The 16,176-nt window shown below is 33.2% G+C and overlaps 1 protein-coding gene across 1 annotated transcript in view; it reads right to left on the bottom strand.

Moving 5' to 3' along the window:
• Window positions 1-9,574: 9,574 nt before the first annotated feature.
• Window positions 9,575-16,176, bottom strand: part of LOC134709942 (uncharacterized) — a 36,209-nt gene continuing 29,607 nt past the window's right edge. Inside the window, exons 14-15 of the mRNA XM_063570064.1 lie at window positions 12,122-12,297; window positions 9,575-9,856 (exon numbers count right to left, since the gene is read on the bottom strand). Of these exons, the coding sequence (XP_063426134.1) occupies window positions 9,722-9,856; window positions 12,122-12,297 (311 nt within the window). The 3' untranslated portion in view covers window positions 9,575-9,721. The remainder of the gene's footprint in view (window positions 9,857-12,121; window positions 12,298-16,176) is intronic.

The raw sequence follows: 16,176 nt of genomic DNA, 5'->3' as shown, positions 1-16,176 counted from the left end.
GAAGAGAAAATGTGTTTACACCCCGCGAAAATTCAAAGCAGTGCTCGTGTTACTTTTGTAAAAATGATGTAAATCTACTACAATCGTGCAACGAAAGAATTAAAAATTAATCAATTAATCAATTGCTGTTATATAACTGAATAACATATTTGTCAATTTAAAAGAATAAATGACCGATATTAAAAAGTTATTTTTTACTCTAATTTTTGATAACTGAATTTTCCAAAATTGACCGTGAAATTTCATTCAAAGGTGAACAAAATAGTTCTTCCTCAGGTAGCAATACACAGTTAGAAGTTTAGTTTCGCATTATGGCCCCTGTGAATTTTTTAAATATGAAAGTTTTTGTACAATAAAATTGATTTTTAGGTAATTGAAGAATAATATAGCCTTCTTAGTGGGTTTATATGAACATTTAGATTGATTTTAACATGTTTTATAGGCCATTTCAATGATTGACAGTCCGTATTTTCCTATCCGTACCGTTCATAGGTCCATAAATTATTGTAGTGTTTATCAACAAAGATTTTGCGCTCGATCTTTTCAATTCAATTTTATGGAAAAACGAGCAGGAAGACATATGATTTTTTTTGGACCACTTGATAGATATAAACCTATGGATTCAGGAAAGGTATCACTGTAATTCATTGAAATTTTCCTTTAGACCAAATTTTGGAGACTTTTGTGACATGTTCACCCCCTTTTTTGCTATATTTTGTATCTAAGAAATGCAGATTGTTGCCATGGTTACACCCAAAAGGGATTATATTTCACCCTTATGACCATTAGAAATCAAATCTATGGAAGATTCTCTTTCTACAAGTATATACATGCAAAACACACATATAAAGCCTTCTTTGTTAGACAGGAGGGGAAAGGGGGTGTTTAAAAATTATGAGTGTCAATTTTAAGTTTTTTTCCTAACTGTGTATTGCTACCTCAGCACCAAAGGTATTTGTGGACATGACAACTTTTTTTAGTCTGAATAATTGAAATTTAAAAGAAAGTAGAAAGCAACGACTTTTATGGGAAAATAGGGGGAGGGCTGATATAAACTGACTTTTTAAAAATAAACTGTTGATCCACACACAATGATGGGTTTGAAAGTGAAATCCTATATCACACACCACACCTCAATAAAGACTACTGTTTGGAATGAATTATTATTGAAACATCATTGTATTTTATTCATCGAGTTTATAAATTGGTAAGTTAAGTTTAAGAAGGGACTTTCTTAGTATGGAAAGTTCCTGGTTTAAACAAATTGAATTTAAGGTATGAATTTATCTCCTGATTTAATACAAAAAAAAGTAAGTTATTCAAACGTAACTTAAATAGAAGTTTTCAATAACATAAATAAGTTAAAGATTAAAACAAGACAAGAATTGATTAAATCAACTATTACACTTCGATTTAGGGTGAGGTGCCTCATTTTCCAAGTTGTCTTTTATATATATTACTAGCTTGGCAAGTTACAACCCATAGCCAGAGGTTTGTTACTTCAAATTTCCCACGTGGCAGTTGCACTCGACTCAAATCTTAATTGACTAACATTGCTAAGTTAGTTTTCCTACCGAAGGTTGGTGGTTCTCTCCAGCTTTCTACATCAATAAAACCTCAGTGATCGCTACGAAATAGCACACACTGCCAATCGTGCTGAAAGTGGTGCAAACACCAGTTAATCAATCAGTTATCGAAACATTATTGTTTCTTATTCACCAGGCTACTCTTAAACCGAGTGTTGCTGTGCGTACAATTTGCGTTTGTTTTTCTTCGTTGACTAGAGGTATGGGGTGAGGGTTGAGATCATAAAAATGTTTAACCCTGCCGCATTTTTCGCTTGCATGTCCAAAGTATATATAAGAAGCCTCTGCCCTTTGTTAGTCTTCCATGATTTATTTTCGTTTCTTGAGTATAATTTTGAGTTTGGTATGACGTCCATCACCACTGAACTTATCTACATATTTGTTTAGAGGCCGGCCGAAGGACGCTCCGGATGCCGGAGATTCTCGTTGCATTGAAGGCCAATTATAGTGACATTCGGCTGTTGTCTGCTCTATGCATGGTCGGTTTGTTGTCTCGTTGCATATTCCCCATTTCCATTATCAATTTTATTCGAAAGATTCAGTGTCAAAGAAGATAGACACACTACCTGCATGATAAGGGATGATTAGCTTGATAATATAACAGCAATAGCTAGCATATTACTCGAAACCTGCCTAACGAAATACAGTTGACATATTATTCATAGTATACATCTGAGATACGGACTTGAACATGAACAGTTAACTTTGATCACTGATAGGTGAAATGAGGTCAAGGTATGGTGAACCCTGTCTGACCGATTTATAAATCTTGCAAGGTTTCCATTTACTAAGTATATAGTCATGTCATTAGTCACAATAATTAAGAATATCCGCATGACAAAAAGCTGTATACAGTTTCAATTAAGCATATAGTCGCTGAACAAAGAAAACGAGGTCAAGGACAATGAACATATGACAGTCAGACAGAAACTTCGTAACGTAAGGCATATGTACATGTGACATATGAGAAACCAATGGCGAATCAAGTAATTTCTTCCCACAAAAAGGGGACTGGCCCCTCCCTAATAATTTGCTTCTGGAGACCCAGGTCCTCTATTTTCTTTTATATAAAGCTTTATACAAAAATTTAGCGCCGCTGCCAAAAAAATAGCATTCCACTGTCTCACATCAAAAATCAGTCTTGGGTTAGTGTTAAAGTAACCCTGAAATAACGTTATAATAGATAACTAAAGCATTAACAAAAAGTGCACATGCATACTAGTATTTATTTTCATTTATACCGATTTTTTTCAATTAGCCTTTATTTTAAAAACATTGCAGTACATCTGTTTAATCCGTGATCATTTATCTTCCAGACAATAATATTTACATAAACTTTTCAATATGAACTATATATTATATGAACTGTTGATCGAGAGTTATAGGAAATTAAATATCTGCGAGACACCGAAAGCATTATTAATAGTTTTAAAAAAAACTACTTGGAGTGTCAAGTCCTTCCATGTAAAAGCCATGATTTTCCCTCTGGCCCGACAATACTCAAGAGCTAGTTTAGTAGCAACTATCGATCGATGTAGAATGCTTGCCAATGAGCCAACTCTCCACTAGAGACCAAATTGAAGGAATTGATATAGAATTGGAACATAGAAATTAACAACTGTAGGTCAATTTAGAGCCTTCAACAATGAACAACCAATACACCTTAGTCAGCTATAAAAGGTATAGAATGACAAATGTAAAAGAATTCGATTGAGATAACACAGAACTGTAAAAAAAAATAAATGAAACAGACGAGAAATTGTTAAGACCTAATGAGAGGGTGAAGCGAATGGAAATTCATATTATACTAATTTTGCTCATCTAGCCTTAAGAGTCCAAATGAGCTTTTCTCAGCATTTATCCATCGTCCGTAGTCGGTAACTCATAACATTTTGAACTTTTTTTGGAGAACCTCTGAATGGAATGAAACCAAACATTGCGTGAAATTGCGGGAATAGTCCTTGTGATGTGCTGACCTAGTGTTGGTACACTGTAGCTGATCTATCAACAAAGATTGCCTCCAGCAGGGACTTAAACCCTATAGGATATACATACAAATGTCTTCTTTTAGAGAACCACTTAATGGAATAAAACACTGCATGAATGTTTCTTTAGGGGTGCTGACCAAGTGTTGTATCTTTGTAGGCGGGCAATCATCCAAGATGGCCTCCAGTGTAGACTTAGTTTAACATAGTAACCTATCGGACATACATACAAATGTTTTCTGTTATGCACTGTAATATGGGCCTTTGCCAATTATTGTAATTGTGTTTGTGCCAATAAAATATTTGTATTTGTATATGTATTATTTGTAGAACCACTGAAAGGAATGAAACTAAACATGGCACGAATGTTCTTAATGAGGTGCTGACCAAGTGCTGTTACTTTGTAGCCATTACATCATCCAAGATGGCTGCCAGCAGGGAACTTAGTTTAACAAAAGACCCTATGTGAAGAACTACTATATGGAATGCAACCAAACAAGTCAAGAATGTTCCTTATGAGGTGATGATCAAGTGTTGTTACTTTGTAGCAAATCCTTCAACCAAGACGACTCCCAATGTGGGACATAGTTTAACCAAGGACCATATGGGAAATATAAACAAATGTTTTCTTCAAAGAACCTTTGAATGGATTGAAATGATACCACACATGGTATGAAATATTCTTTTGGTGTGCTGAGCAAGTGTTGTTACTTTGTTGCTGATCCATCATCCAAGAATGGCCACCAGCCTGGGGAGAAAATTTCACATAGGAACTTATGGAAAATACATACACATGTTTTCTTCTTTAGAACCATTGAATTAAATGAACCCAAAAATGGCATGAATGTTCCTAACGAGGTGCTGACCTAGTTTTGTTAGTTTGTAGCCAAACCATCATCCAAGATAGCCACCAGCAGGGGACTTTATAGTGTAATATAAGACCCTATGGGAAATACACTAAATGCTCTTCTTCAGGAGTGCTGAATGGAATGAAACCAGACAGGGCATTATGAGGTCACCGGTGATCAAGTGTTGCTAATTTTTTGCCGATTTACTGTTCAAGATATCCACCAGGAGGATCTTTTTTTTTCTTTTTTTTTTATAAAAAGTTAAACAACGAACACTATGTGTAAATATGTAACCAATGCCTTCTTCTATAGAACCTATGAATGGATTGAAACCAACACATGGTATTAATGATCCTTATTAGGTGCTTAATAGCCAGTACTGACCAAGTTTTGTAACTTTGTTACTGATTTGTCATCCAAGATGGCCACAAGCAACAAGCTTGTTATAAGGAATTACATAACAATGTTTTTGTATATAAACCACTGAATGGAATGAAATCAAATATGTTTTGGAAACAATGTAAAAATAGATGTTTACATGTTTCGAAAACAAAAGTAGAACCAGGTGAGCGTCTCTAGTTCTGTAATGCCTGAATCACTTGATAAGATTTTAGCAAACATTCACATTAAAAAAAGTTATAAAATACGCAATGCAGTGTGTTTTTTTCTACATTGGCTAGAGGTATAACTAGGGAGAGGGTTGAGATCTCAATTAACATGTTTAACCCCCGCCACATTTTTGCGCCTGTCCTAAGTCAGGAGCCTGTTGCTTTTGTTAGTCTTTGAATGATTTTAATTTTAGTTCAATTATATGTTTTGGAGTTTAGTATGACCTCCATTTTTTGTATCAAGTTAGGAAGTCACAGTATGGTAGAAGCATATTGTAGTTATGCTTTAAATTTTTCCTTGTAATTTGTTGATTTTACATGATATGTCTTGAGTTTCAATTGTGTGTGTACCCTGTTAGCTATCTATCTTATATGTTGCTACCTTCTGTTTTAGTTTAAACATATTCTGTTTTGTATTGAATGGTTGTTTGTGACACAAGTATATATGTAGAACAAATTAAAGGTTTAAATGCACTATATACTTGTATTCAATATGAATATGTACACTATTCTGGTAAACACATCAAATTCCATTATAAATGAACTTCACCCTGCCCCAAGAAATTTGGAAAAGTCTCCATTCTATGATTTTCAACAATTTTGTAAGTGCAAGCAATTAAAATGCTGATTTATTTTAGCTCTCATGTTAGTTAAATCATTCTTCATAATCAAGGCAAAAATTGAGAGTGCTTACAATGCAAATTTCCATACGATTGAATATTTTTCAGGGGCATAACTCTTTTAAAAATAATTTATCAGCATTGACATTCATAGATTTTGAGAGATATGCTAATATAAATCTATTATGTAAGTTTCATAAAAATCTTGCCACATTTGTACATGTGACAGGGTTAATAAGGACAGACAAACAAAAAGATGGAAGGGTGCCAAGTTTTTTCTATGTCTCCTTCAGCACAACATTGGGGGACAATGGGGGTCTCATTGGGGGGTTTCGATCTTGGATCCCGCTTACTGTTTTGTCAGATTCCCGTTTCCTGCTTACACTATGTACGTAAGCAAGTCTCATTTTTTTGTCATTTCCCGGGTTCCGCCAGATCTCATTTCCCGTTTTCACAACACAATAAAATAGGCAATACTGCGTCACGCTTAGACCCCAATGAGACCCACAACAATTACAGAATAAATCAGACAGCATATAGATATTTTATTAAAGCAATAACAATGTATAACAATATAAAAATATATTATTAAAAAATAATTGAGAAAATCAACATATTCACATCAATTGTTTCAGAATGAAATTTTTTTCATCGTTAAATAATATCACAAATTAACATAATTAAGAAAATTAACACATTCACAATAATCAAGAAAATTAACACATTCACAACAATCATTTGATTTCATCATCTAATAATCTTGGTCATTCATCAATACAAAATTGTCCCTCTAAATCAATTATTGAATAAAAAAAGCAATCTGAACTATAATTAGTAAAATGACATCAACTTCGAGACAACGGTAAAAAAAAAATATGCTATAACCCAAATCAGATTATACAATATATATTTTTATAGTATTTTAGGAGACTATATATGGACTCTGTCAAGTACAGTAAAGTGTAATAGTAACTACTGAAGGGGATAAGGTTTTGTCAGACAATCCTATTGATATCCTGTAAAATTTATCCTTTTTATGCTCTATTGCAACCCCTTCCTCTACCTCCATTAACAATATGTATATAAGCTATCGAAATTAGTCTTTTACTTTTTTCAATCTAGGAGGAAAAATTCAAAAATGGACAGAGCTTATATACATTATGATGACACTGAAAACCATGATGCATATATACACACACAAATCAATAACTGGACAAGAAAATATTTTACTACATAGCAATTTACAAATTATAACTTGTAAGTGTTTTTCTCGTTTCCATTCTCTATTTTCTGGTGATTTTTTTTTCTTCATAAAAATTGAAGCTTGATAATAACAAAAAAATGTATAAATGTTATAAAAAAGCTTGCTGTGCTTAGATATAAAAGTATGTATCAACTATACAAAACACAAAATACTCTGAGGGTCAAAATATCCAATGTTAATGGAAACCTCAAAAAGGTCAAGAAACAGAACAATTGAAAAATAATGAAAGGCAATGTGAGGATTACTGTAACTAGGATTTGAATATAAAAATGTATCCATGATTTGTGAAAGACAGCTATAGATGAAAAAGACAAGAGGGAAAAAAGATTACTTGTGGTTGAAAGGTTTAAAAAATGGATTTCATTTCAATAATAAAATCTTTCTACTAGCAAATAATGGTAAAAAAAGGTCCACAAAATGGTATCCCAACCCAAAATAAAGGAATGACAAATTATATAAGTTAAGAAAAAAAAACCTTAAACAAGGTTGATCAAATCCAAAATAGAAAGGAACTAGGTTCAATAAATTCAAGTATGAGGAATTGCTCATACAAAGTAGATATGTCTCCAGAAAAACAATGAAAAGGTTGATTTGCTAAGGGAAAAAATGAAGTAGGTGAACAATGGCAATATATGTTGAAGGTTCTGAGTAGGGGATTAGCAGAAGAAACTACACATGTGTACTGTAGTGTTAGGATATGACAGAGACCATGTCATGCTAAAAGAAACCCCAAAAATCATTCTGAAGAAGGAATAAATAAGAGGGGTAAACATACATCACTTAAATAAGATTGAGTCTCCAGGAATTTTAGGAATGACAGATGGGTAATGATAAAATTTATTTTGCCCTGGTGTTGGATACTTGCCATATTGGTACTATAGAAATAAAAGAACTGAGTTTCAATGTCCCCCACGTTGCACAAATTTTATATTTCCAAGGGGCATAACTGTTTAAAAAAAAAGTTGATGTCTTCCATTATATTACTTGTCTGACATGTTGCTGATAATAACCTATAGTATATTACTATTACCACATTTTCATAAAACTTAACCTGTACAAGTTTTATGAAAATCTGGCAAAATTGCACCTGTGAAAGGGCAAACAAGACCAGATGGACAGAGACACACATACTGATATTTCTATGTCCCCCTCAAAGTGTTATGCAGGGGACAAAAATTAGGCGGGAATTTCTCGCTACATTGAAGACCTGTTGGTGACCTTCTGCTGTTGTTTTTTTATTTGGTCGGGTTGTTGTCTCTTTGACACATTCCCCATTTCCATTCTCAATTTTAACAAGAGGCTCTCAAGAGCCTGAATCGCTCACCTTAATTCTTTTGGTTAAATCTCTCATCAATGATTATTTTGGCTTTTCAATTTATTTAAATGTTCTTTGGATCGTCCTATTTTCTTCAAAAGCCAAAAAAAATAATCATGTTCTCCTATGTTCTATTTTAGCCATAGGAGCTATGTTTCTTGACATACAAGGAAATAAAATATAAAATTTATACTAAATACTCTGAAACTCATTTAGCCTAAGTTTGGCTGAAATTGATACAGCAGTTTCAAAGGAGAAGATTTTTTTAAAGTAAGTCAACATGATAAACAAATTGTACAAAAGGCTTTAAAGGGCAATAACTCCTTAAGGGGTCAATTGACAATTTTGGTCAAATTGACTTATTTGTAGATCTTACTTTGCTGAACATTATTGCTGTTTACAGATTATCTCTATCTATAATAATATTCAAGATAATAAACAAAAACAGCAAAATTTCCTTAAAACTATCAATTCAGGGGCAGCAACCCAACAACAGGTTGTCTGATTCATCTGAAAATTTCAGGGCAGATAGATCTTGACCTGATAAACAATGTCACCTCATGTCAGATTTGCTCTAAATGCTTTGGTTTTTGAGTTATAAGCCAAAAACTGCATTTGACCCCTATGTTCTATTTTTAGGAATGGCGACCATGTTTGTTGATAGATCAAAACTTTGGATACAATTTACAAACTAGATACCCTAAGGAACATTCAGTTAAAGTTTAGAAGTATTTTGCCCAGTAGTTTCAGAGGAGAAGATTTTTGTAAAAGATTACTAAGATTTACGAAAAATGGTTAAAAATTGACTATAAAGGGCAATAACTCCTTAAGGGGTCAACTGACCATTTCCGTCATGTTGACTTATTTGTAAATCTTACTTTGCTGAACATTATTACTGTTTACAGTTTATCTCTATCTATAATAATATTCAAGATAATAACCAAAAACAGCAAAATTTCCTTAAAATTACCAATTCAGGGGCAGCAACCCAACAAGGGGTTGTCTGATTCATCTGAAAATTTCAAGGCAGATAGATCTTGACCAGATAAACAATTTTACCCCACGTCAGATTTGCTCTAAATGCTTTGGTTTTTGAGTTATAAGCCAAAAACTGCATTTGACCCCTATGTTCTATTTTTAGCAATGGCGACCATGTTTGTTGATAGATCAAAACTTCGGATACAATTTATAAACTAGATACCCTAAGGAACATTCAGTTAAAGTTTGGAAGTATTTGGCCTAGTAGTTTCAGAGGAGAAGATTCTTGAAATAGTTAAGACGACAGACGACGGACGCCAAGTGATGGCATAAGCTCACTTGGCCCTTTGGGCCAGGTGAGCTAATAAAGATCATAAGGAAGTGATTCTTGGCAGTTTAACAAAAAAAATCAAATACATTTCTAAATGAGGATAAAAAATAATCACATCTAATTATCTATAAATAGAACAACAAAATGACCATCACCATAACATAGCAATCCTAAAATAAGTAAGTATTAGCAAACACAAGATGAAATGTCAGTTCTGTATTCCCAACTGTTTCCCCAGAATCCAGTACATAAAAATCCACCAGGACCTTTCAGACCATACTCTGGACCAGTAACTACATAATCTGGTAGTAGGTTAGAAAACTGAAATAAAGAAAAATTGATAGTTTTATTGCCAAGCAAATGAAAGTTTTCCACAGAGTCATCTGCTCTTTACCAAGGTATTTAAACTTTTGCAAGTTTACCTGTCCCATTGAATCAAAACAATAGCTATTGTTCTCTGTGTAGTTTATTCACTTGGACATTTAAATTTCTTCTAGGAGAAATCTATCACTCATTGATTAATTTGCTTGACCAAAAAAATATCTTCTTTGTTGATTGAAATACATGTATAAACTCACATAAACTGCATGTGATACAGTATTTATTCAATATCAATAATATATATTCAATCTGTTCAATATAAGCATGCACTGATTTAATTATAAAAAGTTTATTTCTGATTTTTTTTAAGTACTGCATGCATTTATTTTTCAAAGAATCTGCATGTTTTCATGGTTCTTCAGTTATAAAGAATACATTTATGAAGACCTTTATTAGAACATTTTCATTATAAGTTTTTATTTGTGAACAGACTAAAAATAGCAAATTTTAATAGGTAAAATGTTGAAATTTGATCAGAAATCAACTTTTAATTTTTAAATCAGTGTTTCTATCAAACAAATTGAAAATGTGTTATTGATTGAATAAATACAACATCATATGCAGTTTTATAATGACTTATTTGTACATGTATTTCCAGCATTGTCAGTTAAATTTTTTGTTCAGGTAAATTAATCAATGAGTGATATATTTCTCCTAGAAGAAATTTAAAGGTCCCAGTGAATAAACTATACAGAGAACAATACCTGTTGTATCTGTTAGATGGGACAATAGAACTTACAAAAGTTTAAATCGACAGGTAACTTGCAAATGAATCTGTGGAAAACTAAGATAGGCTTCCCAATAACATATTTATTTATAGTGGATTGGGAAACAAGTTTTTCAACTTATATCAATCCCTTTCCACTTTGCGGACGCGAGTGCTGCCTGGTAGCGGCATTAGCCTACTCTTTTTCGAAATCTACAAGGGTGTCTTTAATGTGCAAGAGATATGACTCTCTCTAAACACGGGTCAGCCATTTATCATTCCCTTCCGACGGACTATCATCGTTTCCTCAAGACCATACTCGCAAATGGTGTCAAGGGAGAGCCAAAATTGAGTTCCTGAAATTTTCATGCCATACGGGAATCGAACCAGGAACCTTTGTGTTAGTAGTCCGATGCCCTAACCACTACACCACGGCTCTCTAAATGCTGATAGTACAGTATTTTAGACAGACTAATGATCCTTAAAATTACAAGCTAGTTGAGTGTTAAGTCTTAGAGGCATGATTTTTTTTATCAGTTGTTAGTGGCTTTGAACTAGCTGTCAGATAACTGCGAGTATCGGTACTCTCAGATCTGTTCATTGTGTCTTTTTGTGTCGGGATGTATAAGTACCCGGCCACGTCCACTTGTATTTTTGTCTATCTGATGAGTTAAGCCTTTTTCAACTGATTTTTATAGTTTGTTCTTATGTTGTCCTGTTACACCACTGTTCCAGGTTAGGGTTGAGATCCCGCTAACATGTTTAACACCGCCACATTATTTATGTATGTGCCTGTCCCAAGTCAGGAGCCTGTAATTCAGTGGATGATGTTTGTTTATGTGTTGCATATTTGTTTTTCGTTCATTTTTTTACATAAATAAGGCCGTTAGTTTTCTCGTTTGAATTGTTTTACATTGTCTTATCAGGGCCTTTTAAAGCTGACTATGCGGTATGGGCTTTGCTCATTGTTGAAGGCAGTACGGTGACCTATAGTTGTTAATGTTTGTGTCATTTTGGTCTTTTGTGAATAGTTGTCTCATTGGCAATCATACCATGCCTGTACCAAGTCAGGAATATGACAGTTGTTGTCCTTTTGTTTGGTGTGTTTGAGCTTTTGACTTTGCCATTAGATAAGAGGCTTTCCATTTTGAATTTTCCTAGGAGTTCAGTATTTTAGTAATTTTACTTATTTTTCCACAGTAATTTTATAAAAAGTCAACAATCATTAAATAATCTTTTGATTAGAAAATGTTAGAAAAAGAACATTTATTTCTGCCAAAACCAAACAACTTGAAATATCATGATGTATCATATTGTTCATGAAAATGCTTTTGACTTAGTAATTGCAAAATAGGTTATCATGTAATGGAAATAAAATAAGTCCATCAAGATGATTTTGTAGGCAGCAATAAAGTTTTGAGTTGGATGATTCACAGATGACTTTGAAAATACAGAAAATGGTGGGAAAGGAACCGTACGTCTATTTAAATAATACTTACAGGTGACCTTGTCATTGGTGGAATAGTCGGAGTGGCCAGGGATATGACATCATATAGTCCTTCATAAGAGTTTGACATCAATATAAATACAAGATTGTCTTTACCATTCGGGGCTAATGTAAGAAGGCCTGATCTAGGATCATCGAATTTACATTTTGATAATGAAAAAGAAGAATCTGTAAAAAACAAAATTGAAACTGTTATAAAAAGAAACTTTTCATCTAGTGATATTTCAAGCATCATTAACTGGGGAATATTTGCAATATGCTTACTTCACTACACTTTTCGGCTTATCTGGAATTTTTTTTTCAAATCAAATTTACACATTAAAACCATTAAAAACATCAATTTCTTGAGTTATATATCATACTTTTTTTTTAATTTTTTAATGGATGAAATCCGTTTTAAAACACATATATCTCAAAACAAACAAAGATTATATGAGAGAGAGATCGTCACAAGTTACAGGTCCATACATCTTTGACTTACAAAATGTGACAAACTAGATACTGTAAATTCAGAAATTAAATTTTTATTATTGCGAAAAATGCGACAATAATTTAAACTCGCATTTTGAAATATTTTGAATGAATTAAACATGATTTTTCTCAAAATCCTAAAAATAAAAATCACATTCAAGTCTAAAATGACAATATCGCAATAATAAATGCACTCAATAATTTCTGAATTTACAGTACCCTTATGAACTTGTAAGCAAAATTTAGATAATGAGGCCAAGCGGCTTCAAAGAAGAATTTTGAAAAGCAAATGCAGAGTGAAGGTTACAGAACATGGCAAACAGATGCAAAATTGGTGGCAAAACCTCACATGGACCTTTTGATCCATATGAGTTAAAAATTGAGGGTTCAACTAGTATATGAAGTAGTAAATATGGGTCTATTTTATTCAGTTGTAAAGCAATGTATTCCAGGACCTTTTGTCAAGGACAAACCTTTATATACTTCCAAAATCCAAAGTCATACCAAAAAAAAATTCAGCAGAAAATAATGTAATCTAAACTACTAATATTGCTGCCATGTTATCTTGCATGAAAAAAACTCATTATTCATATCCATTTCATATTAATTGACAGCTTATTTTCATCAAGTCAGGCAATACTACCATTACTAATATGGTACTTATATATAATAATATAAGTACTGTTTATACAAACTGACATTCCAGCTTACACTTAATAATTAATGTGATAATAAAGATGCTGACATTATTGATACTTTTAATTAACATACACAGACCACTTGGTACATCTTGAGGTTAAATCCCTGGCATTTGACACTTTGAAGTTACAACTGGAATCTCACTAGGAGGCACACTCTAATCTTTTCTTAATCAGATACATGTCATAAACAATCACAGTTGGTGAAGAAATGCAGATTATGATACCAGATCTTATAGAAAATAATTACACAACAATTAGTACATTATCTAAAGGTCAGTGAGGCCAGACTCCTCCCATTGTTGATTGATGTACCCTATCTGTGTGTGAAGCCATATGCATGGTCTTTGTATAATCACTTTCTTGGTTCATAGCAGGCTTGACTAGTTGATATAGTTTTACAGTGCTATTATTTAATTTAGATTACATTTCAAGCTTTGACATGGAACTCTTAACAGATGCATCATCAACTAAAGGCTTCGGCGGTTATCATCAAGGAGAATGGTTTTCTTCTTCATGGTCAGGAAATTTGGAATTACCAGATGAGAAAAAATATTCAATGGCTTTCCTGGAACTGTATCCTATTGTAGTGGCAGCTATTCTATGGGGTTCCAAGTGGTCTAAAAAACGTATTCTTTTCTGGTGTGATAATGAGGCAACAGTTGCAATAGTGAAAAAAGGTCGATCTAAATGCTTACAGATCATGAGTTTAATGCGACAATTAACATGGTGTGCCTGTAAATATAACTTTCATTTCAGTGCAAAACATGTACCAGGATATGAAAATGAAATAAGTGACGCTTTGTCTCGATTTCAGATGGATCGTTTCCGCAGGCTGGCTCCAAATGCAGCACTTCAACCTCATCAGTGCCCACCCAGTTCAGAAGTAATGTGGTCCTGAACAAAATAGTTCATCAACTTTGGGATATTGCTATTGCAAGCAAAACAAGAAGTGCATATGAAACTGGATTTAAACATTTTGAGAGATTTATGTTGCTGAACAATTTTAAATTTAATTACCTACCACCTATTTCAGAAGACATTTTGATTTATTTTACTGCATATTGTTTTCATTTTTTGAAACTACAGTATTCTACCATAAAATTGTATTTATGTGGAATAAGATACAAATATTTAAAAAAATAATTGTAAGGATCCCTTAGAATCTGACAACAACACACCCTTAGATAGACTCTCCTACATTTTGAACTCTGTCAAAAAACTTCAAAAACCAAATAACAAGAAAAGATTACCTATCACTTTTGAAATTTTAGAGAAAATTATATTTCGTCTAAGGCAAGGTGTGTTTACCCCTTTCATTGATTTAATGCTAGAAGCAGTATGTACTGTAGGTTTTTATGGCTTTATGAGATGTGGAGAATTTACTGTCTTGAAAGCCAACCAATTTGACCCATCTGTTAATTTATGTATTGGAGATATTATTTTGCATAAAGATATGATAATTTTGAAATTGAAACAGTCTAAAACAGACCCTTTCAGGAAAGGTGTAGATATTCAACTCCATAAAGTAAAAAATCAAATTTGTCCTTTTAAAATCTTAGTCAAATATTTACAAGTTAGAGAGAGTCTTAAACAAGGTCTCCAATCTGATCCACTTTTTATCTCACAAAATGCTTTGGCATTAGAAAGGAATTATTTCATTAATTGTATAAAACAAGTACTTAGTATATGTGGCTTCAATCCTGATCACTATAATGGTCATAGCCTACGCATAGGAGCTGCCACTACTGCAGGTAAAGCACATATTGAAGACCATTTGGTCAAAACACTAGGACGCTGGTCCTCTGATAGTTACTGCAGGTATATAAGAGTGTCATCTACTTCAATTAAATATGCACAAGAATTGTTAGGAAAATATTAACATGAACATAATAATGTTTTTAGAATGCAGATCTACACATTCATGTACATAGATTTTTCCATTGTTATTTTTTATATATATATATATTTTTTTTTTCTTTCTCATGACTTTATTGAAGGTGAAAAAATCTTAATCCTAAATCCTTGGGGGCACTCAGCTGTTTCCATCTGAGTTTTTGGACCTTGATGGAATTTTATCACTGGTTATTTCTAAAATTTCATTCATCCCCAAGCATTTCGGGGAAAAATTTTATCAAATTTATTCCAGCGCCAGTTTGATAGACCCCTGCTACTTCACAAGTACATGGGCTATCCCCATGCAGACCTTGCACACACCGGCTGCAGATGAGACGCCTAGTCTCATCACCTAAGTGGAGAACCCTCGCTTCACATTCCCCGGCTGGCGTATTGTCGGGCAGGCAGGTTCTTCCTCACACTGGAGGTTGCAAGCTGACTTGCTCAGGCAGGAACTCAAAATTGTTTTATATGCTGAGTGTTTCCCTAAGGCCAAAACCAGATTGATTAATTGTTTTTTATAATAAAATTATTATTCATTCTAATATATCTTTCTGCTTTAAGCCAGTATGATTTGCTAGGACCATGTTTTGGTTTACACACAGATATCCCTTATGTTACATTTGGTATTGTTTTTCGGAGCTGGTATTTGCTCAATTACAAGGATGAGATCTGGACTTTAATTGAGATTTGTTCTGTATGAGAGTTTTACTTTGAGTAAGTGTAGAGTCAAGACTTGCTCATTAATACAAACAGAAGAAAATTTTACCTCAAAAGTTACACCTGTTAAAATATAAGTTGATGTGATCATTAAACATTTCATCTTATCAATGGAAGGCTTGCTTATTGATGCCTTGATCTTTGGGAAAGGTAAATACATTTATGTCTCTAAAAATTTAGTAAGCCTGCCACTGGTGACCTGAAATGTTTTGATCACTGACACTAGAGCAAAGACAAGAAGTATTGGCAACCACTCACTCCA

This window comes from Mytilus trossulus, chromosome 3, assembly GCF_036588685.1.
Source record: "Mytilus trossulus isolate FHL-02 chromosome 3, PNRI_Mtr1.1.1.hap1, whole genome shotgun sequence".
Classification (NCBI taxonomy): Eukaryota; Metazoa; Mollusca; class Bivalvia; order Mytilida; family Mytilidae; genus Mytilus; species Mytilus trossulus.
This window is presented reverse-complemented; position numbering and strand designations above follow the sequence as displayed.